General features: G+C 30.1%; 1 protein-coding gene across 1 annotated transcript; it reads right to left on the bottom strand.

Annotated features, from left to right (window-relative positions):
* Window positions 1-18,410: 18,410 nt before the first annotated feature.
* LOC141902135 (uncharacterized) lies at window positions 18,411-19,349 on the bottom strand. The gene has a single exon (XM_074789775.1). It carries the CDS (start codon window positions 19,347-19,349, stop codon window positions 18,411-18,413), a length of 939 nt encoding a protein of 312 aa, XP_074645876.1.
* Between the last annotated feature and the right edge of the window lie 6,092 nt (window positions 19,350-25,441).

Genomic DNA, 25,441 nt, shown 5'->3' with positions numbered 1-25,441 from the left:
TTTCACTATATAAATGAATATAACTGTTGGACCGAGTATATGTTTTGGATTTGATTCTAAACGTGAGAAAGAAATGAAATTTAACATTAATGATGTAATTACAAAAATCAAAAATATTGCATTTTCTAATGAAACAACATTTAAGTATGAAAAAACAATAGATAAAGAAACTTTTAATGTAGAAAAGATTACTAATTTAATTAGAGAATCTTTAAGATTTTATGAATTAGATGAAGATTTTATCATCGATGATATTAAAAAAATAATAATTGAAATATATACAAATGAAACTAGTAATGAAATAAATGTTGAAATAATCATCACTAAGATAACTAAATATTTTGAAGATAGTAATTTTTTTGATTAATAAATGAGTGATAATAAGTGGATGATAACTGGATTATATAATGGCGCATTACTATCAGTTGGAACTGTTGGTTATTCAATGGTATTAAAAAAAGTATTCAAAATGGGAAGTGTTAATGTTGATAGATTTGATATAAATGATATCTTAAAATTAACATTAGCAGTTACTTTATCTTATTTAACTATTGATTATTTGGAAAAACAAAAATATATTCCTCCCATATAAATGCGTAATTATTTTACTAAATAAATGGCTTCTGCAATTATAACTATTATAGGATCGGCAATTGTTAACGCTTTAGCATTTACTGGTGGTGGTTATTTATTCAAGCATATTGATAAAAATGGTTCATTAACAGAACAAAAAAGACATAACTTAGCATTAGAGAAATACAATAAAGCAGCAGAAGAATATAGAGAAAAGAGGCAAAACTATATGGATTATATTAACAAGGAATTATATGATCGGAAGATTTCACATAGAGATTTTCAATCAGTTGATGATGCAATGAGTTTATATAACGCGGTAACCAATAAAGAAAAATTACATCTATACAAACCTAAATTATCAGATTATTATACCCCAAGTAAAGAACAACAGAAATATGAAATAATTTGGATTTTAGGTGGAACAGTTATTGTTATATTTGTAGCATATAAATTTACTAATTAGTAATTTTTTTGCTAAATAAATGGAAGATAAAGTTGATAGTATTGATATTATTCCTCATGATATAAATAAAAATAAATTAAAAATATATTAAGAAAAACAAATATTAGAATTTGAAAGTGACTTAAAGATAAAAAATAAAAAATATTTAAAAAGTAAAATTATATATTATTTGATTATAAGTGGTTCGGTTACAATTAGTTCTGTAATAACATTTCTAGCAATATTCAGTCCATAAACACCTTTAGCTATATCAATTGGTGTGTTAGGATTAAGTTCAAGTGTTTTAACTGGTATAAGTTCAAAATTAAATATAAAAAGTAATAAAGAAAAAATTAAAACTAATATAAAAGAGATTAATAGATTAAAGAATACACTAGATTATAAAATAAGTTTAAATGGTCATATAACAGTTGAAGAACAAGATAAATTATTAAAAGAATTAGTTAATTATTAATTTTTTTATCATATAAATGGGGTTTCCAAAATCTTTCCAATATAATAAATCAAATAAATATTATAAATATAATATTCCAGCAATAGATTTTAGTAACATGATAATATTTAAAAATTTAGTTTTACCTTCATTGATTAATTTAGAAATTTATGTTACTGAAACAAACTATTTTATTTCTAAAATGGAAAATATATTTAATACATATGAAGTTACTTTTACTCGAGATGAATATAATATATATAAAGTAAAATCTAATATGAAATATTGGCAGAATCAATTAAATTTTGCTGTTCATTGTGCAACAACTGGTTGTGGTGTAAGTTGTTATAATTAAAACTGATAATGATAATAAATTACATGAAAATACTAAATTAGCTTTAACTTGTATAGGAATTGTTATAGGAGGAATATTATATTTTAAATTTTAATTTTTTTATTATATAAATGGATGTAGAAGGTGGAGAAGATATTGGAATGGATCCTTTTGATGAACCTGGTATAACTGATGAACAACAACCTGATTTTAGTGAAACAAGTTTTAATGATGGTAATGAGCCAGAATATAATAATAATTTAAATATGCCTGATTATATTAATTTAGACCCAGGTTTAGTAAAACAAGATTTAGATAATTTAAACAAAATACCTAAATTAGAAGATTTAATTGAAAAATCTAAACTTAACATAAATGATGAAGACGTTGGTCTTTTAGCAAATCAATTAAAATTTTTAGATAATGGTAAATGTTATTATCGTTTGAAAGGTGATTATTATATTGATATCACTTATAAAAATAATAAAAAAATATTAGCGGAATCAACTTTGAAAAAATTAGAACCAGATAAAATTAGAATGATAAGTAATAGTAATGAAATAACTGATGTTACGCAAAAAGAAATACATGATAATATAGACGTATTTAAACAAAGAATTAATGAATTATTTGAAATAATCAAAAAGAAATCAAAAACAGAAACAACTTCTGAACAGAACATAACTTCCAAAACTAGTAAACTTAAATCAAATAAAGTTTCAATTGAAAAACTTTTACCGAATGGATTAATTGATGCAACAGATCAAGAATTAGAAGATTTAGATATATTTTCTGATAAAGCAATAAGAGAAATTATTAGTATAAGAAATGAAGCTGATAAAATTGCGCATGATAAAAGTATAAGAGATTTAAAAATTAGAACTTTAGAAAAAGAATTAACTGATAAAAATAAAGAAATAGAACAATTAAAATTAGATAGAGATAATAAAGTTATTGAAGAAATTGAATTTAAAAAAAGAAATGCATATTTAGAAAAAGAAATTGATGATTTAGAATATAACATAGAATTACAAAAAGAAGAAATTAAATTATTATTAAAATCATATGATTATAATATTAATAGATTAAAAGTTATTTTTAAAGATTTGTTAATTAAACCAAATTCTGAAATATCATTGAAAGATAGAATAAAGTTATTATTTAAATTAGAAGGAATTACAATTCTTTCAATTCTAACAGCTGTAACTATGTTATTTACAACAATTGGTTTAGCAATATCAAATGCTTTGAAATCTACTCCCACTCCCAATAAACCGGATAAACCCCCGAATGATAATGATTCTATACAAGATAAAGTTAAAGATGGTTTAAAGAAATTAGCAAAATATTTATGGGAACTATCTAAAAAATCTGCTGCAGCATTGCCAGGAATTATTGCATCAATTGTTGGTTTTATATTGAAATCTGCAGGAAACATTATTAACTTTGCTGCTGAACATATTATTTTATTTTTAATTACAGTTGTAAGTGCTATTATTTTTGGGTTAGTGAATATGATATCAAAAAAATACCAAGTAAACATGATTAAAAATAAATGATTAATTTTTTTGTTAAATAAATGAGTGGGAGTTATATAAGTCCTTCTAAGATTTCTAGAATATCTAATGCTATTAAAGCAGAAAGATCACATCATATAATTACTCATAATCCTTCAAATATTAATCCCGATGAAACTTTATATGTTAGAATTCCTAGATTAACACAAAATACTTTTTATGTTCCAAATAGTATTTATTTATCAGCTGATATAAAAGTAACTGGCCATGATAACAATTATGTTGTTGATAATGTTGGGAGATATTTGATTAAAAAATTAACTATAAAGATTGGTCCAGAAACAGTTTTCTCATTATATGATTATAATTTATTTATGCATTATAAAGATTTATGGTTAACTAAAGAAAATAGAAATAATATGATATTTCAAGGCATCCAATCAGAAAACCATAATAAATTAAGATCAGGAGCTAATGACGCAATAGTAACTCGTGCCACAGATAATTTGATTAAAAAGATTTATGGAAGCAAATATAAAATCCCATTAGACTTTGAATTGATAAATAATAATGCGCCTTTATATAAATACGCAATTCAAGAAGATATTATATTTGAGATAACATTTGCTCTTGTTAATGAAATTGTATTATCTAGCGTTGTTAAAGATATGGGTTATAAATTATCGAATATATGTTTAGAATATAACACAGTAACTAATGAAAATATTGCTAGCACAATTCAAACTCAATACAATCAAGGATTTTCATTATTATATGATTATATTGATAAATTTAAAACTGTAACTATTAATGCAAATGATGAAATAATTAATGAGAATATTAACTTCCCAAGAAGATCTATTAAAGGAATATTAATATTTTTTACCATTGCAACATATTCTAATGGAGCAATAAAGGTAGATAATTATTATAATCCTGAAATAACAAAAGTTGAAATAACTATCGAAGGAATAGCAAATAAAATATTTTGTCAAGGAATGAGAATGATTGATCAGTGGCCAGAAATTAGAAAACATTTTATGAATGAAAAAGTAAAATCATTTGAAAATTGTAATATTAATCAAATTGATTATTATACCGGCAATAATATGCATTATGGTTAGATTTTAGAAAAACAGAGGATAATTCATTACATGGTTCTGGGAAAAAACTACAGAACACTAAAGATGGAATACAATTATTTATGAAAAAGAAAAAAGGAAGCTTAAATTTCAAAATGCACATTTATATTATATCTGACGCACAATTAAATATTGTAAATTCACAATTAGATAGTATTCAATATTAGAAATATAAAGTTAAAATTAAGGATATATAAATGGGTGGTAAAAAAACTCCTAATACTAAAGAACAATATTTAAGAAATTTATATTACAACCCTGAGAGTTCGGTTGCTTATTCTTCTACCAAAAATATATGGCGTCAAGTAAAACAAGATAAATTAGATAAGATAATCCCACAAAATTTAGTTAAATATAAAGATATAAATGAATTTATGTTAGAACAACCAACATACACAACACAAAAAAAAATTGTTAGAAAATATAAAACTCGTAAAACTATGGTAAGTTATGTAGATCAACAGTGGCAAGGAGATTTAATTGCTATGAAAAATGTTAAGAAAGATAATGATGATTATTGGTGGTTATTGAATATAATTGATATTTTTAGTCGTTATGTATGGAGCTTCCCACTTTATAGAAAAGTTGCTGTACAAACATCAAATGTTTTAAGAAAATTTCTTTCGGATGATAAACTAAAACCAGAAAAAATACAATTTGATGATGGAAAAGAATTTGATAATTCACTTGTTCATGAACTCTTAGACAATCATAATATTAAATATTTTTCAACAAAATCGGATAAAAAAGCAGCAGTTGTTGAACGATTTAATAGAACATTAAGAACAAGAATGTGGAAATATTTTACAGCAAATAATACTTTTAAATGGATTGATGTTTTACCAAAATTGATAGAAGGATATAATAATTCTTATCATTCTTCTATTGGAATGAAACCTATTGATGCTAGAAAACCGGAAAATGCTGAAATTGTTTGGAATAATTTATATGGAACATTTCTTGTAGATGATTTTGGTGAACCTAAATTTAAAGTTGGTCAAAATGTTAGAATTTCTAAGTATAAAAAGATATTTGACAAAGGATACGATCGAAATTTTACTAGAGAAATATATAAAATAAAAAAGGTAATAACAACAAAACCATATGTCTATAAATTAGAAGATTTAAATGGTGAAGAAGTTGATGGGTATTTTTACGAAGAAGAATTAAGTTTAACTACTGAAAATCTAGAACAAGAATATAAAATTGAAAAAGTATTAAAAACAAAAACTGTTAAAAGAAAAAAATATTCTTTAGTAAAATGGGTTGGATGGCCAGATAAATTCAATGAATGGATATTATCAAGTAAAATTAAAAATATATAAATGAATAAGGAATTATTTATATTTGAGCCTCATAATATGTTAATTTCTGGTGTAACAAATTGTGGAAAAACTTATTTTATATTAAATTTATTAGAAACTGTTTATAAAAACTATTTTGATAATATAGTATTATTTTGTCCAACATATGAATTTAATCAAACTTATGATAGAACTATTACTAGAAATAACATATTTATTATATTAGATCCTAAAACAGTAAAAGAAAATTTAGATAATTGTATTAAAATAGCAATTGATATTTATAAAGGATCAAATACATTATTCATTATAGATGATTGTGCTAATCTACATGATTCAAAAGTTAGAGAGAGTGAGTTATTATATTTAGCTTTTTTTGGCAGACATTTTGGGATAACAAATTGGGTTTTAAATCAAAAATATAATTCAATTGTTAAAGACTTTAGAGAAAATATTAGATTTCTAGTTTTATTCTACAATAAAGATAGAAAATCGATGAAAAATGCACTTGAGGAAAATGATATTATTCCACATGATTTACATAATGAATATATGGATAAGTTGAAAAATATTAAAAGATCAAAATTACTATTTAGATTACAACACCCGTTTAAATATGAATTTATTTAAATTTCAACTAGCTTGTTAATCTATTACAGATTTAGTTACATTCTAGTTGAATTCTAGTTATTGGTATTTGAAACAAAAATCAAACAAAATTCAACAATATTTTAACTAGTTTGTTAATCTAGTTGATTTTTAGTTACATTCTAGTTAAATTCTAGTTGCAACATCACAACTAATTTGTTTGTTATATAAATGGTAGGTGAAAAGAAAATAAAATCTAAAAATGGTGATGTTCCAATTGAAAAAACTTTAGATGATTTAGGAATAACAGAAAACAAATTAATTCCAGATGATGGTGCTTTAAATAATGTTACAACAAATAATAATTATGAATATTATCTTTATTGTAAACATCAATTAGAAATATTAATAGCATCTGGAAAATGTAAAAATTTTACCGCTAAAAATTTAACTTATAATGAATTAGATACAATGAAATCAGATGAAATTATTAGATTATTTAAGATTTATGAAACCGCGGGAACAGCTAGAATGAATGACGCGATATCAGAAAATGTAGTAAAAGGTTATAGTAAATTATGTAATTATATACTACCAATTGAAGATGAAAATAGATTATATTCCGATTTAAAAAATGATTATTTAGTTATGACTGAATTAAATAAATGGATTGGATATTTATCATTTCAATTAGGTGGATTTATGACATTATTATCAACTGGGGTTATAACATTTTCAAATATTGAAGGTAAAAATATTTCTATAATAAATGAACAAGGTGGAAGAAGTGAAGAAAAAACCGAGATCACAGAAACAAATTGAATGGTCTCGGCAATTAGGAATTAAATCACAAGAATATAAAAAAGCTGTAAAAGAAAAAATAAGTAATAAAAATGTTAATAAAAATAGTGAAAATATTGTTATTTCTACTCCTTCTAATGATAGAATATTTGATAAATGAATATATTTTACAGTTGGATTTGTAATTGTATTCATTTTGATTGGGCGTAATTGGTATAAGAAATCAAATAAAATTCATGATATTAATAATTCTGAAACAACTGCTATTAAAAATGAAAATACTTCTGAAATTCCAAAATTTATAATAAAAAAAATGGATTAATATTTTAGAAAAAAAGCAAAAAAAATAATTTTTTTAAATTAATTGAATATTAATTGAATATCTCACTACTTTTGTCTATCACTGTGTGGGTGCTGTTTATGGCACCATCTATGCGGAGCAATTAAATTGTCCAGATAAGTTATTTCGGATTCTTAATATTCATTATTTTTATTAATTTATTTTTTAAAATTTAATCAACAATTTCTAAATCATGATGGCCATCTTCATTTTTTCCATGATAGATTATTTTAAATCCTTCTAAATCTTTTAATTCCTCTGTACTCAATGAAACCCATTTATCAGGTAAAAATACTTTAAATTCTCGCGATGTACTAACATTGCAGTAGCTTAAATTAGCTGATACTTTCTCTCCATATTTAGTTTTTATCTTTTCTAATTTCAATATTTTATGTTCAATTTCTTTTGTAACATCAACTAACTTTTTTATTTCAATTGTTTTTTGCTGGTTTTATTCTGTTTTATTGTTGCTAAGAATGCTTTTCTATCTCCCATTTATAAGGAAAACAAATTACTTGTGGTGATGAGTGGGGATTACTTCCCCTTGTATATAACAAACACGCTATTAACCGTTCTCACTCAAGCCTCACAGCATCTATTTATCCGGGTACAGTTTACACGCAATCACTGTACTACAGTAATAGCACACGCGTTAATAACCGTTCTCAGTAGAGACTCACTGTATCGATCTATCCACGCGCAGCTGTTGTTACGCGCACTCACTGTATATGTGTATCACAGAGCAATCGTCCGTTCTCACTAGAGCCTAGCTGTGATGAGTGGTGTCTCGTCCTCTCGTCCTCTGATCTGGAAGCCCACTTTTCCAATTACTTTCATTGTCAGTTCTTTTTTGGAATTCAAGTAGATTAGTGAAAATATCGATGATGAAGTTCACTTATTATATCAAGTACCGTTTTTACTGTCGCATGCGAGTCGAAACAAAAAGATCTATCCAACTGCATATCTTCGGGTATAAACTGTGATATCCTTCAGTATGTTATGAATATCTTTAAAGATTTGTGTTCTAGTATAATACCCGAAGGTTTAACTATCGGACACATAAAAGATTCACCATAATCAAAGTTTTTAAGAAAATCTTTCTTCGAGAAAGAAAGATCTTTAAAAGAACGATTGGCGTCAAACTAAACCATAATGGACTGTTGTGAATTTATTGAATAATCCACCTGAGAAATTTAAAGATTTCGAAGCGAAATTTATTCATATAAATCAAAAATGCACGAATAACTTACCGTTATTTGCGGGTCCCATGAAACACTTTCGTGCGCTCTTTTTAAATCTAAAATAGCATAAATACATGCGTGTTTCGTTATAAACAAGGTTAAATTCCAAACGCACATGAAATATGGAGCCTGTATCACACGATATACACATCTTGAATTTTCTCTAACTACGTAGGCCCTTTCCAAATGGGAATTGTTCAGTTTTTTAACGGCCGACATTCAGAGGCACCTAAAAAACCGGTTGTATAGCACTTGAGATTTTCAGTGTAGGGCACATCTCACATCGACTCGGCTCGCGGTCGGTGGTTTAATGGGAACACATCTGGTTGTTACTAGTTTAACAGTTGACGAATTCAGAAAACTTTTTTCAAATGTCTTTGATAACTTTTTAAACATAGTATTCTTCTTAATTACATTTCGCTGATTCCAGAGATATTTTTTCATGAAAATTGCTCCAGTTATAACGGATTTAAACATACAGGTAAAATGATTATTTTCAAAATATTCAATTTTCTCCGATTTTGAAGAAATTCTGACACAATATCATCTTCACTCGACACATGATTTTACTTCGGCGCCTTTGAAGGGAGTGTCACTTGTTGTTGAGTTCATATTTAGTCAAACAAGAAGATATGCCTGATTCCTTTTTAGAATTTAGATTTCGACGGATATCATCAAATTACTAGAAAGGGACAGCAGCTTTCGGTCATCCGCAAAAAATACCTAAAATGCTCTCCTAGGGTTATGGAAAAACATGTCACGAAACATACGGAAAATCCTTTGTTTGGTAGACTGAAATTATTGAACTCTTAAATAGCAACATTCAGAGAAACAAAAACAAAAGAATATATTCTCGCCCACCCTTGAAAAAAACAACGTGATTTCAATTGAAGATAACACGTAGCCTCATATCAAATGATTATGAACGCAACAGAGCCTATTCATTCACTTTACGAGGATGGGTCTCCACATTCATAGGATACGATACGAGATTCGTGGGTAGGAATGATGAATACAACTGATAAAGCGCCAATTTCACTGATTCTTGCACATAAAGGTGTTTTAGAGTAATCTAGTTAACAGGTGTGTTTTAGGAGTATTTTGAATTTAAATTCAAATCGGGGTTCATGACGAATATTGAGCATTCTAGGGCTGGATCAAGAAACGTGTGGGATCGTCCGCCAATGGTATCGCCCAAGAAATAATAAGGAGCCAGTCCGTGGTGGCTATTGAAAGCGACGACCGCATGTGAATGCATTGATTGAATGACATCTCAAAAGTCAGATTATATAAAATTGAACATGATATATGGATAAGTTATTCCATATATACTGGTAAAAATGATGCCCAATATGTGATATAAATGTTCAATTAAAAAGTAGAAACCGAATTCATAATTCAGTCTGGTATTGTTATAACATCAAACACTCAAATTTAATCCTTTGTTAGATTGGTAGCCAGTGTAGATGAGCAAGAATAGTGGTCCCTAATTTTAATGTGGACTGTTCAACAAGTTGGAGTTAGTGTAGAGATGAATGAGTTTAAAATGGAGTGGAATTTAGATAATACTGTTTGAATGTCTATTACTCAATATTTTTATTGATCATAAAAAATTGTGGTAAAATATTTGACTCTAGGGTTGGTTTTAGATTGTATCTCTCCACGCCAGAGGTAATCACGGATATTGGACTACACAAAATTCCTTGTGTACAGCTCAACTTTTTAAATCCCTGGAAAAGCTCGCCACGGATATATCTCAGTAATGATTAATTTTCCCACAAATTCTCCCCTTCGAAAAACCTGAACAACCAATGTACGCTTGCTCTAAGTTTCCCAATGCACTATTGTTACCTTTTCTAGCTATTTGCACTAGCTGTTTGTCGCAAATAGATTGCATCCTCTATTACAGGAGTAAAGGATATAGCTCTGGGACCCGTTTCTCAAAAGATAGTTTAAATTAACCATCATCCAATATGATACATGACTAAATACACTGAAAAAGATCAACTATGTACACATTTCAAATTTCAAACCATGTTTTATCATTAGAAAATTACGACACAACATTCGATCTCTCACTAGAGATAATCTTTTTGAATTTGTACACTGAGTTTTCGTATCGTATTATCGTATTTTCAATTCTCTGCTTTTGAGTCAAGTACAAAGTTATTTTAGCAATGAAAATTTAATCGTCATTATAAATGTTAACTATCCACTGGTAAACTTACTAACTTTTGGCAACTGACCTTAGATCGTGGAATGGTCTCAGGTGGCCTGCTGATCCCCTCTTTATTTATACTACTAAAGAAATATACAGTATATGACGTAAAAAGTATATGAACATATTATTTATCTTTATATCGCGATAATTCGTGTACGTATGATTGAAAAACGATATTCTATCGAATGGTACTTATGATTATTGTGTATAGAATCAATAATTAGCAACCCTCCACGGATACGAAGCGGCCTAAGTTTACATCCTACCAAAATTATCCTCGAAACTCTCAGCATTATTTCAAGGGTCGGTCTTAGAAAATATATGAAGGACGTGCTCACAGGTTAACGAGGCCAAAAATCTTCCCCAAAATTTCAAATTTTTACAAGCAAAGATAATATACTTCATGCTTTTGGTGCAGAAAAAAATACATGTCCACAAAATGCAAATTGTGTTTTCAAAGTAAACGATTGAGTGTGGAATTGTTTCGAATTCAAGGTTTTCCTATTAACACTCCAGTATTTTTCAATAAGTCAAACTATTGTTGATGTGATCAGATGGCCAGTTGAATACTTCATCATTATATTGAAAGATATGTTATACTTAATGCATCTTTTCTTAGGCCTTACAGCTTTCTCTATTGGTTAGCGTTGTGATCACTCAAAATTAACCATAAGTTTGAATTCTCACTGATCTACTACATCTCTATAACAAAAATATATTTCATATCAGGCAATTAGCTTTGATCTGTGGTCAGTGGACAGCAGCTACGAAACATTTAAAACTACTACATTATCATTCCATCTATTCATGTATATATAATATGATATGATATCTTCTTTGTTCAGTTTAAAAGTCTTGATCGTAAAAGTTTGACAAGTCTCGCATGTTGGTATCGATACGCACGTTCACGCGAGTGAAATGTGCACGTTACAGGCTCAAATGCGCACGTTACAATTACAAATGGAAACGTTGCTCGTTCAAAACCCTACGAAAAAATCTTATGCATTTTAGCGGAATTTCAAAGTTAGCTCGCTACCTACAACAAAAATCGGACAAGACTTTTTCAAGCGACACATTTAAATGTAAGAGCTAGTAGTACTAACGAAGGATTCACTAAACATATAAATTACTTATGGGGGTTCTGGTTAGCACTGGTAACTGGTCTGTACTGGTCAAGCATTGGTCAGTTAAACAATTTTTAGATTAATGCCCACATCATATCTAGTTATTTGACACCAAACAACTTAATTGTTTGCAAACAAATCATTTACTATATGGTCAGTACTGGTCATGCATTGGTCAGTTAAAAGACCATGGTCCACGCCACATTTGATACCAAACATGATTGGATTGTGTCGTTTCGAAAATTTATCTGTTGGGCAATTTGTGGTCAGCCCTGGTTCGTTAGGTTCTTATTTTGCGGGCATTTTATCTCGAATCACCGAAAGACCGAATCACTAATTAATTCACCAGATCGTTAATTGCTGATAATGAAGATTAGTGTTTAACTAATAGTCCTTGACTGAACAAAATGTCTCTAGTATGGGTCCTATGGAATCATGTCCTTCTGTACACCGTACTGTATCTTTGTACTGTATCTTTTTATGTTCACTACTACCGTAATTGACTATGATGTTTTCAAGTGGTCTTAAGTACCGCTAATAGCCGAAAGTCGTTGATTTATGTGAAATTTACATACAGCGCCACCCGTTGATAGTAAAACTAACCCGAGCAATACGGGTGTTAAATAGATACGCTAGCAAACCGGCATTCTCATAATGCGCGCGACGCGGCCCGCAAATTTCGACGAAAGGCCGTCCGTGACCGTCATTTTCGTTGCCGCGATTTAGCCAATGCCCATGTGTCCCGGATGATGTAAACTACACTTTTTGAGTAGGACGGTATGGAGATATATAGAAAATTTGAATTTGCCTCATACGCGCGATTAACTTAAGGAGCTTCGGCGCTCGCTGTGCGCTTATAAAATAAAATAACGATACATATGAAACAAATGACTAATTACAGTTACATACAAGGGATATTCGGACCCAGTGTCAGTATATACATGATCCACTTAATGACGTTGATAATACATACATGTATACTCAGTCAATCATAGACTATTAAAGCCTTCGGTTATAAATTTGCCCGTGATATAGGAAAGTTTTGGATCTGTTTATAGTTTCATAAAGACTTTTTCCTTGTTCCAGTAAATGGCATCATTATAGGTGTTGTACATTCTTGTTAACAATTCAGAACGAGCTGAGTTGAATTTTATACACTCCACAAAATGAAATTCATCTTCTACTTTGTTACAGGTAGTGCACTGGCGTGTTTCTCTCGGTTTATTGATAAACCTTTGTCTCTCGATCTTAAGTGGATGACTGCTTGTTCGTAATTTACAGATTCCAATTTTGAAAGTACAGATTATAGCGTATACGTATTTTACTCGACACGGAAAAGGGTAATAACGTTTGAAAAACGGGAGTAAAAAATACATAAAGATACGATATGTTAAAAAACGCACAGCATTATACTCCAGGGATTGGCAAAATTTTGAGTTAATTATTCAGTACTTGTGTGTAACGGGACGGTCTTTTTGTAACACGCGGACCGCGCGCCCGCCTTATTCTCTGGGACTCGACCCTTAGTGATGCTGTGAAACCGGCGCGCTTGTTATTCTAAAAAATTCGACCCGTTGCTAAGGGACTGTGCTTTTTGTGGGATTCGAATCCAGTCTTACAATCGGTTTCTACGGAGAAATACGAACTAAAAATAACATTTTTTGACAATATTTTGTGAATATTCTTTGTAAATATTCTGAAAATTACACAAAATCTTGTAATCCTTCATTGACGTATTTAAACTACCCGCGAGACGCGGCCCGCAAGTTTCGACGAAAGTCCGTCCTTGACCGTCATTTTCGTTGCCGCGATTTAGCCAATGCCCATGTGTCCCGGATGTAAACTACACTTTTTGAGAAGGACGGTATGGAGAAATATAGAAAATTTGAAATTGCTTCATACGCGTGATTAACTTAAGGAGCTTCCAGCGAACGCCGAAGGCGCGAGCTGTGCGCTTAATATGTCAAAGTCGAAACTTGGTGAAGCGCACAGCCAGTCATAAGTTTTAATGAATAAATAGAGGCCCAACTCGTATAGAATTCTACATAGTAAAAAACATAGGTTTTGCGGGGGCACAGTGTTCGGCGAGGTCCGTGGCCAAAGAAAATCACCCACAATATCGAAGATCTATTCAAGCGAAGATTCGCCGTGATCAAATACATGTATAGAAAAGGAATTCATTTTTTGCGAAAATACCGTATGCTTTGAGAGTGTTGATTACAAATTAAAAGCCTTGTTTGTTCTATCTTTCATACGACAATAAATCTTATATGATATTATATATGCAATTATCTGATATGTTTTACGAACGGCTTTAATAGTTATATATGTTTTATGCTGAAGGAAGGCATCCGGTGGCGTGACCATAGAAAATCACCCAAAATATGATAGATCTTCGAGCGAATTAAGGGACTGGTGATTAAAAAAGAAAAAAAATCATTTCTGCGAAAAACAACGTGGTTGTTTTGGAAATGTTGATTACAAATTGAAAGCCTATTAGTAGTTACATGATGTCACTATGGGGCCACAGTGGAGTGAGGGAGGAGGAGTGAGGAGGATGACGTCACACCGGAAGTGACGTCATACCGGAAGTGACGTCATCCAAGATGGCGGCCGGAAGTGACGTCATCCAAGATGGTGGGATTTCTTAAGATATTTTTCTTAAGATATTTTTCTTAAGATTTTTTTCTTAAGATTTTTTTCTCAAGATTTTTTTCTTAAGATTTTTTTCTTCAAGATATTTTTCTAAAGATTTTTTTTTTCCTTAAGATTTTTTTTTTCCTTAAGATATTTTCCTTAAGATTTTTTTCTTTTTCCTTTACGAATTTTCTTTTTGGCGGCAAAATTCAAATCATTGACTATGTAAATTCCAAAACGATTTAGTAGTCTGATGAATTCCCTAGATGGCGCCACTATTACGAGATCCTATGCGTGTGTGTGTGTGAGGAGGGGGAAAAGTAAATCCTAGATGGCGCTTTTTTCAGCATTACCTATTTCGAGTGATACAAAGAAACCACAAAAAAAACAAAAAACAAATGTAAAACAAATAAAAACATTTATTGACCGTTAAAATTTACAATCTAAACACGATTTAACTCCGAATTCCTTCGCACACGAAGCGTGAACATAAGTACCGCAACAGTCCGTCTTTTGTTTAGTTATCTCCAAACATACTAAACACGTGTTTACGCCACAAAATAAAGTTACGCAGTTAAAACAAAAGTTTTCTTTATACCCTTCATACGCTTTGAGGTCGTTTAAACATGTCCGACATATAGTTTTACCGCAACAATGAAACAAATCCTCCTGTCCGCGACATCGATAGCAGTCTTTTTTCGCGATGTGTCTTATAATCCTAAAATGTGCCACGCAATCCTCGATAGGGCATTTAAAATTATGCTGAACGCATAACCACCGAGTGTTTACCAACCAACAATCTTCGCAAATCGGTTTCCTACAGCAGGTCGTTACTTGAAAGCTACCGTATGTAATTGACGTATTACAATATTTGCAAATTGCAAATCCGGTAGACCAGTCGATATCTTCAAAGTCGATATGTTCCGTGGTAAATGATCCTTTGCGGAAAATATTTTCAACGGTGAAAAATTTGCCAGACATTTTGTAAATCACGTTTTGTTTATGCGTGCGTTAGCGAGCGAGTGAGCGATCGGTTAAAACCGGGCTCAATATTACGTATTCTTGTGCACGTGCGCGCGCAAGCGCGAGCGTGTGTGTGTGTGTGTGTGTGTGTGTGTGTGTGTGTGTGTGTGTGTGTGTGTGTGTGTGGTGTGGAGGGGGAGGAGGGAAAGCGGGAGATAATTTCAAGATGGCGTCTTTTAACGGCTATTGTGAAATCATGAACGAGTTTGGGCGAAAAATATTTCGCAATAACATGTGAAACCGTAAATCGTGTTCGGGCAAGTCATTTTCTGACAATAAAAACGCGTTGTAAATCCATGAATAAATCATTCTGCTCAGAGACTTTGACCCGTCAACATCGACCTGTATCAACATACATGATGGATTCGACTAGTGGACAAACTACCTTAGAAATATGTAGTACACCAAAGTCCTCTACTCAATCTAGAAAAAGAAAACGTCCTTCGCACAAACTCGACTTTAGTAAGTTTCTACTTCTTCTCCGTATTCGAAACCGGTAATTATTTTTTAGACGCATACCTATATAGAATATTTTTTATTGTTTTATAGGTTCAATCGTAAATGACAACGCTGTTCCGTCGAAAGTTCAACGGAATACCTGGAACAATGACCCCGAGCCTCATTATCTAGGATCGCTTGTGTACGCGAGTGCGAAAACGTGGCAGGGGTTAAAACGTATAGATTTACGATCTTTCGAATGCTGTGAACGTAGAAAACAACTGTACCCCACTAAAAACGGTATTGCTTTGGATCTGCAAGAGTGGGTACATATAGATTATTGTAAAGCCGATATCGAACACGAAATTGCGCGCGTTAAAGAAGATATCGATTACGTAGGCGTGATGACCGTCGGTCGGTCGAACTTTATCAAAATATATAGATCTAGTCACGATCACCGTATTTACGTAGATATCCGAAAATACGATCTACACGATGAGCTTTTCGACGTAAATCCGACTAGATGTGGCGTAAAACTAACATTGGAACAATGGAAAAAATTGAAAGACATTAATTTTACAGAAGATATATCCGAAATGGCTAATATGAGACCGTGCTGGTACGATTCGAGTCACTCGAATCAGGTATACAGGTGCCCGTACTGCGCAAAAGACACAAGCGGGGTTAGAAAAGCAACTGAATACGGTATAATGATAACCCAAGTATAATTTCACAGATAATAATTTGATATTATTTATATAAAAGCTTATTCAAATGTTTAATACATAATAAACTTGCAATGGATATAATATTTCATATCTGTCTCATTTTATTTGCTCTATAATAATCAAGCATTTCGTCGTTGCCTAGGCCCCTTCTATACAATATATCATCAAAGAACGTAATTAAGTAATCGAGAAACAAATACCATTGACCCGTTGTTAGCATCTGCCATCTAAAATAGCTGGTCAGTACCCCCATATGTGCCGGAATATGCAGGACGAAAATTACGCAATTAAGTAATTGAGAAACAAAAACCATTGACCAGTTGTTAGCATTTGCCGTCTAAAATATCTAGTCAGTACCCTCGATATGTGACGGAATGGTTTAGAAACCAAACCGAATAGACAATTAAGTAATTAAAGACCCACGATTCACCCATTGCAAAACACCTGCCACGCAAAGTAGCTATTGCGTATAAAATACTCATAAGAAGATCTGAACAATCCATATCCAAATAGTCAAGCAAAGCTGGAGCAAGATTTTTTTATTGCAACTACGCTACAACGCGGGAGTGTTGTGTGTGCCTCGAAAGACGTCGGACGTTGGTGGCCTGTGAAAATCATTTCTTTGCAAACTATGTTTGCATGGGATGCTTCGTCCAACTAGTCGAACTACGGCCAGAGAGCCAACGATATATAACATGTCCAATGTGTCGCCGAGTATGGTACTTCGAACTGATGAAGGCGCGCCGATCAACATTGACGGGCATGTGTGAAGTGCCGCGTGAGGAAGACGCCGACTAAGACGACGAGGAAAATGATGACCGCAACGACGACGACGACGACATAGGCAACCCCCCACTTCAAACAGTTCTTTTCAGAACTATTTCAATTTCCAAGAAAGAGCCAGTGTTAAAACGCCTCGCCTCGCTTTTTGCTTCAGTGTTTTTTATATTGAAGAGTTTTAAACAAAACTCTTCTGGTGGGTTCGTAGAATTTGAAAAAACGACTAAATTCATATGCATAATAGTTTATTATAGAAGCTTAAAATATTTCACGATAAATTTTTTTACAAAATAATCATTATCATTAGTTTTATTTGACAATAGTTTAGTAATATCGCGTACATCGTTACCGTGACATAGGTGTAATAGTACAAATATAGCGTAATAACCGCATACATCGGATAATACGTTTTGATACAACTTATTATTATATTTCCATTCTATACAATTTTCATCCAAGTATTTTTCTAACATTTTATCATAAGTTCCGGGTTGTTGCCCGAAGAAATCAAAAAATTAACCGATGCCGTATTCGTTTATATATATATAGTTAGCCAATGTTCACCCGGCTCGTCGTGATTATCAGTGTTTACTATAAAACCAGCGGGATAGCTCGTTATATCCGGTAGTCGATCGCATGGAAAAACACCAAAGAAAGACGTATTTAGACATTCGTCTTTTTTCATAAATTCTAAAATTTTGTTGGTGTATAACATGATCGCTAATAATCGATTTCTATATGACGTTCTTTGGTTACTTGTAGTAATTCGTCGAAAACGGCGTAAACAATCAAATTCACGTTATGCGGTAAAGCTTCATCAAATCGCATTTCGATTTTAAGCGAGCCCTTTTTAATTAGTGACAGGTGCGGCTGATCCCCGTACTCGGGCGACATGTTAAACCCACAAATAAAATTGCCTTTTTTGAAATCCTCACGTTTTATCCCAATTCCTTCGTTTTTATACAATAAGCCCCGGGCTAAATATAAACCGTGATACACCTCGCAGCCGTCGCCCTGGGAGTCTATAATTAACGGCGAGTTTTGTGCATGGACATTATCAACGGTAACCCCTATATAATTCAATGAATAATCCTTGAAATCGAACGGATTCTTTTTGTAATTACCGCTCAACGCGTCGTCGTCCACTAAAGCTAAAACAATAGCCTTTGGTATCTCACCGACGAAAACGGAATCCTTGATAATTGTTCTATGACCTCTTGGAATATTTAACGATAATAATTCAGTTCTCGAAAAATAATATTTTGCTGCATTCTTTTCCAGTGCTTTAGCATGCGCTACTAAAACAGAACTATCCAGTTCTAGTTTACGAATGTATAGTTGAGCGCTTTCAATCTTTATACGGAAATCTGGGTTTTCGACAGGGGAAACTAGAGCAAAACTTTCCTTTGGTCGAGTTAGTTTTATTTGTAAATCTGTATTGTTGATGAAAATCTTATTCATTCTCAGTACATCGCTATACAACCGAGAATAAGCGCAAACCAGTTTACTGCCTTTAGTGTAGTTATTCCTTCTGACCAAACCGGAATTTGCTTTTGGTAAAGTAGGATCGATATTTGACTTTTTCCCAGCTTCGTCTTCGACATAAAGATCGCATTGTAGCCAGCTGTTGTTTTTAGTTTCAGAGTTGTAATTAACCATATTTTCCAGCTCACATTTGAACGGGTATAACCCCCCGTCGTGGGTAACCACTCGGTCGTTAAGCGTAATTTGTACATCGCTAAATAGACTATAGGCGCCATTGATCATTGCGACTGACTTTTCGGGCCCTACATTAGTTCCATCGGCGTTAACTATTTTGAACTGTAGTTTTAGATACGTCACGTTTAAATCTAAATATTGTTTTTGGCACTCTGAATACAATCGGCCCCATGTCGTTAATCGACGTAGTGGGTTCGTAGCTAACGTATCGGCATTCTTTGAAATTTATCTGTGTTCCGGGAACTGTAAACAAATCGAGTTCGGACTTGACGCACAATGGCGAATCCTTATATACTAATAACGACATAATTAGTACGCTTCAGCGAATGCTTTGGTTTTTCGAACGCGTTTTCCGGTTGTTATACGTCTACTTCGTTTACGACCTTTTATTGATTTTGGGTTTGAGGTAGATGGTCTTTTTAAGCTTCGTTTGATAATGCGACCCATTGTTTCGATGCCACGATCTTTGATGGCTGTCGCGATATTCTTACCGCCTACCACATCGCTGGCTACGTGTAAACCAGTTCTCAGTAAATGAGGAACCGCTTGCTTGGCCATATTTTTTAGTAGTGGAATAGCTGGACGAGCCAACCCGCCCAAGACTGATGCAAATCCAGCACCGCCGAATTATCCTCTGTTGTTCTAAAATCTAACCATAATGCATATTTATTACCGGTATAATAATCAATTTGATTAATATTACAATTTTCAGATGATTTCACTTTTTCATTCATAAAATGTTTTCTAATTTCTGGCCATTGATCAATCATTCTCATTCCTTGACAAAATATTTTATTTGCTATTCCTTCGATAGTTATTTCTACTTTTGTTATTTCAGGATTATAATACTTATCAACCTGTATTGCACCATTAGAATATGTTGCAATGGTAAAAAATATTAATATTCCTTTAATAGATCTTCTTGGGAAGTTAATATTCTCATTAATTATTTCATCATTTGCATTGATAGTTACAGTTTTAAATTTATCAATATAATCATATAATAATGAAAATCCTTGATTGTATTGAGTTTGAATTATACTTGAAATATTTTCATCAGTTACTGTATCATATTCTAAACATATATTCGATAATTTATAACTCATATCTTTAACAACGCTAGATAATACAATTTCACTTACAGGAGCAAATGTTATTTCGAATATAACGTCTTCTTGAATTGCGTATTTATATAAAGGCGCATTATTATTTATCAATTCAAAGTCTAATGGAATTTTATATTTGCTTCCATAAATCTTTTTTATCAAATTATCTGCGGTACGAGTTACTATTGCGTCATTAGCTCCTGATCTTAATTTATTTTGGTTTTCTGATTGGATTCCTTGAAATATCATATTATTTCTATTTTCTTTAGTTAACCATAAATCTTTATAATGCATAAATAAATTATAATCATCTAATGAGAAAACTGTTTCTGGTCCAATCTTTATAGTTAAATTTTTAATCAAATATCTTCCAACATTATCAACAACATAATTGTTATCATGGCCAGTTACTTTTATATCAGCTGATAAATAAATACTATTTGGAACATAAAAAGTATTTTGTGTTAATCTAGGAATTCTAACATATAAAGTTTCATCGGGATTAATATTTGAAGGATTATGAGTAATTATATGATATGATCTTTCTGCTTTAATAGCATTAGATATTCTAGAAATCTTAGAAGGACTTATATAACTCCCACTCATTTATTTAACAAAAAAATTAATTATTTATTTTTTATTATTTTTTTCTTGATATCTTGATATCTTGATATCATATTCACTAACCCAAAAATAATAGCACTTACAACTGTAATTAAAAATAAAATAATATGTTCAGCAGCAAAGTTAAGAATATTCCCAGCAGATTTCAATATAAAACCAACAATTGATGCGATAATTCCTGGTAAAGCTGCCACAGATTTTTTAGATAGTTCCCATAAATATTTTGCTAATTTCTTTAAACCATCTTTAACTTTATCTTGTATAGAATTATTATCTGGGGGTTTATCTGGTTTATTGGGAGTAGGAGTAGATTTTAAAGCATTTGATATTGCTAAACCAATTGTTGTAAATACCATAGTTACAGCTGTTAGAATTGAAAGAATTGTTATTCCTTCTAATTTAGATAATAATTTTATTCTATCTTTTAATGATATTTCAGAATTTGGTTTTATCAACATATCTTTAAAAATATCTTTTAATTTTTTAATATGATTAAGATCATATGATTTAAATAATATATCTCTTTCTTTTTCCTGTAATTCTTTGTTATATTCTAAATCATCTATTTCTTTTACTAAAGCTAACTTTCTGCTTTCAAAATCAGCTTCATAAACTACTTGATGATCTCTATTTAATTCTAATTGTTTTAATTTTTCATCTGCTTTAGCTAATTCTTTTTCTAACATGGTTATTTTAGAAAAACTCATATTAATATTAGCATTTACATCAGCTGATTCTTGTATACCTTTAATTTCTCTACGTGTTTGTTCAGGAAATGTTTCTAATTCTTCATCAGTTAATTTACGAAATCCTTTTTTTAGTATAGATTGCATTTTTTTTATTCCAGCACTATTCATCTCTTTTTCTGAATCTCTTAATCTATCAATTTGTTTTTCTAATTGTAATTGACTTGAATAATTATCAATTTGTTGAATATCTCTTCTCGATGTTTCGGGTGTGTAAGATCTTAATATATCTAATCGATTTGCAAAATCTTCATCAGTTTCTGGATCAACATCAGTAGGATTTGGATTTTTAAATGGATTTTTAAATGGTGAATATTTGTTTATATCAATATTAGGAATTGGTTTTTCTTTATTTATTCTTTCGAGTGCATTCCATATAATTCTGAGAAATTCTGTGCCACCTTTTGAACGTTCAATTGTAGATCTTGCTAACATTTCAGGTTCAAAAATATTTTCTTGACCCTTTCTAGATAATTGAATTGTTACAATATTCCTATTTAAATCAAGATTATAATACCATGTATCATTTTTAAATTCTAAATTATTCATGAAAAATGGGTCATCTTTTAAAATTTGTTCTACAACACCTTCTGTATCAATTTCATGTATTACAACTATTGGTAATAATTCGTTAACAATTGTATCTGTTACTCTAGATTTCATTTTATATAATTCCATAGGTTTATCAGGATATTTTTCTTGTTGTTTTTCTAATAGATTCATTAATTCTTTTCTTTCTCTTCTAGTTGTAATTCTACCAATTTCAGGAGCTTTTAAATATTTATTTAATTTTTCACGTAATTCGGGATCATCATCATCATCATCATCATCATCATAATCATCATCTTCACCTAAATTAGAATTATATTCTATTTTATTATCGTTACTAAAACTTGTTTCATCAAAATTAGGTGGTTGTTCATCACTTATACCGGGAGCGTCACCAAAAGTATCAATTCCAATATCTTCTCCACCTTCTGCCATTTACATAATAAAAAAATTAAAATTAAAAATATAATATTCCTCCGATTACAATTCCTATACAAGTTAAAGCTAATTTAGCATTTTCATGGGATTTATTATCATCATTTAGTTTAATTATATCATGTTGAATATTATCGGTTCTAATATTTTCTGATGTATTGTAATCTTTTATTTTAGAATCATTATTTAATTTAATATTATTAGTTTTAGTTTCTGTTGATTGAATGTGTTTTTTATTTTTTTCACCTTCCATTAATTTTGGAGCAGTAATTATCTTTTTATTTATATCATTCAATCCAAATGAATTATTTATTGTTGCAGTTTTAATTAGATTATTATAACCAATTATATTTCCCATCTTTAATACTAAATCATTAGAAATAATAAATAGATTAGGGCCTATACAATAATTTAATCTAATATGTGATTTATCTAAATAATTTTGATATCTTACAATGTTTTCTGGAATCGATCTAATTTTATCATTATGAATGGAATCTTCAAATAATACTTTGAATTGTTTCTGCGCATCGAATGAAGTGTTATCATTTCCAATTATTGGGGATCTTGTTTCAACTTGCGCACCTAAAATACATATCAAATAAGTTCTAATAGATTGATTTATTCTTTGTATTCCAGCTTTAGTAAAACCTTCACTATTTTCTAAAAAGAAATTAACCCAACCATTATTGTTTTGTTGTTGTATATTATTATAATATTTTGGTAATTCATTCCAATTTAGTGTTCTTATATCTGAATTTGTCATTATTTTTCCAAATTCTTTAGTATATAATATTCCTAATCCACCCACTGTTCCAATGTTTGCTCTAAAATCTTTATTTGAATTAATATTAAATTCATTACATATCTTATAAAACTTAGAAAAATCAATATTATTATTCAATTCTTTAAAATATTTTGAACCTGGTAAATGACATTCTAATTTATCTAATATTAATTTTATTTGAAAATAAGTATGAAATCTAAAAAGTGATAACATCAATGGTAAACTTGGTTTGTTTAAATGATCATTCCAACTAATTCCACAACCTGTTGTTGCGCAATAAACAGCAAAATTTAATTGGTTCTGCCAATACTTCATATTAGATTTTAATAACCATTGTTTTGCCTCATTTAAATTTTTAAAATTAATTGTATACACATGAAATATATTTTCCATCTTTACATGTAAATTATTACTTTCAGTAACATGAATATATAAATCAATTAATGAATTTAAAACTTCATTTCTATATGTAATATTTTTATCAAAATCTATTGCTGGAATATTATATTTTATTGGAAAGCTTTTGGAAAACTATCTGCCATTTATATAACTAAAAAATTAATACTTAACTAATTCTTTTAATAATTTATCTTGTTCTTCAACTGTTATATGACCATTTAAACTTATTATATAATCTAGTGTATTCTTTAATTTATTAATTTCTTTTATATTAGTTTTAATTTTTTCTTTATTACTTTTTATATTTAATTTTGAACTTATACCAGTTAAAACACTTGATGATAATCCTACCACGCCAATTGATATAGCTAAAGGTGTTAATGGACTGAATATTGCTAAAAATGTTATTACAGAAATAATTGTAACCGAACCACTAATAATAAGATAATATATAATTTTAGATTTTAAATATTTTTTCTTTTTAACTTTTAAGTCACTTTCAAATTCTAATATTTGTTTTTCTAAATATGTTTTTAATTTAGTTTTATTTATATCATGAGGAATAATATCAATATTATCAACTTTATCTTCCATTTATTTAGCAAAAAAATTATTAATTAGTAAACTTATACGCCACAAATATAACAATAACTGTTCCGCCTAAAATCCATATTATTTCATATTTCTTCTGTTCATTACTTGGGGTATAATAATCTATATGATAATTTAGGTTTGTATAGATGTAATTTTTCTTTATTTGTTACTGCGTTATATAAACTCATTGCATCATCAACTGATTGAAAATCTCTATGTGAAATCTTCTGATCATATAATTCTTTATTGATGTAATCCATATAGTTTTGTCTTTTCTCTCTATATTCTTCTGCTGCTTTATTATATTTCTCTAATGCTAAGTTATGTCTTTTTTGTTCTGTTAATGATCTATTTTTATCAATATGTTTAAATAAATATCCACCACCAGTAAATGCTAAAGCGTTAACAATTGCCGATCCTATAATAGTTATAACTGTAGAAGCCATTTATTTAGTAAAATAATTATGTATTTATATGGGAGGAATATATTTTTTTTTTCCAAATAATCAATAGTTAAATTAGATAAAGTAACTGCTAATGTTAATTTTAGAATATCATTTATATCAAATCTATCAACATTAACACTTCCCATTTTGAATACTTTTTTTAATACCATTGAATAACCAACAGTTCCAACTGATAGTAATGCGCCATTATATAATCCAGTTATTATCCACTTATTGTCACTCATTTATTTATCAAAAAAATTACTATCATCAAAATATTTAGTTATCTTATTTATGATTAATTCAACATTTATTTCATTACTAGTTTCATTTGTATATATTTCAA

The sequence above is a fragment of the Tubulanus polymorphus genome, chromosome 3 (assembly GCF_964204645.1).
Source record: "Tubulanus polymorphus chromosome 3, tnTubPoly1.2, whole genome shotgun sequence".
Taxonomy (NCBI): Eukaryota; Metazoa; Nemertea; class Palaeonemertea; order Tubulaniformes; family Tubulanidae; genus Tubulanus; species Tubulanus polymorphus.
The sequence above is the reverse complement of the archived record's forward strand: the minus strand, read 5'-3'. Positions and strand labels throughout refer to the sequence as shown.

Coding starts and splice junctions, on each gene's coding strand:
- LOC141902135 (XM_074789775.1), bottom strand. CDS start 19,349: ATGGTTAATTACAACTCTGAAACTAAAAACAACAGCTGGCTACAATGC.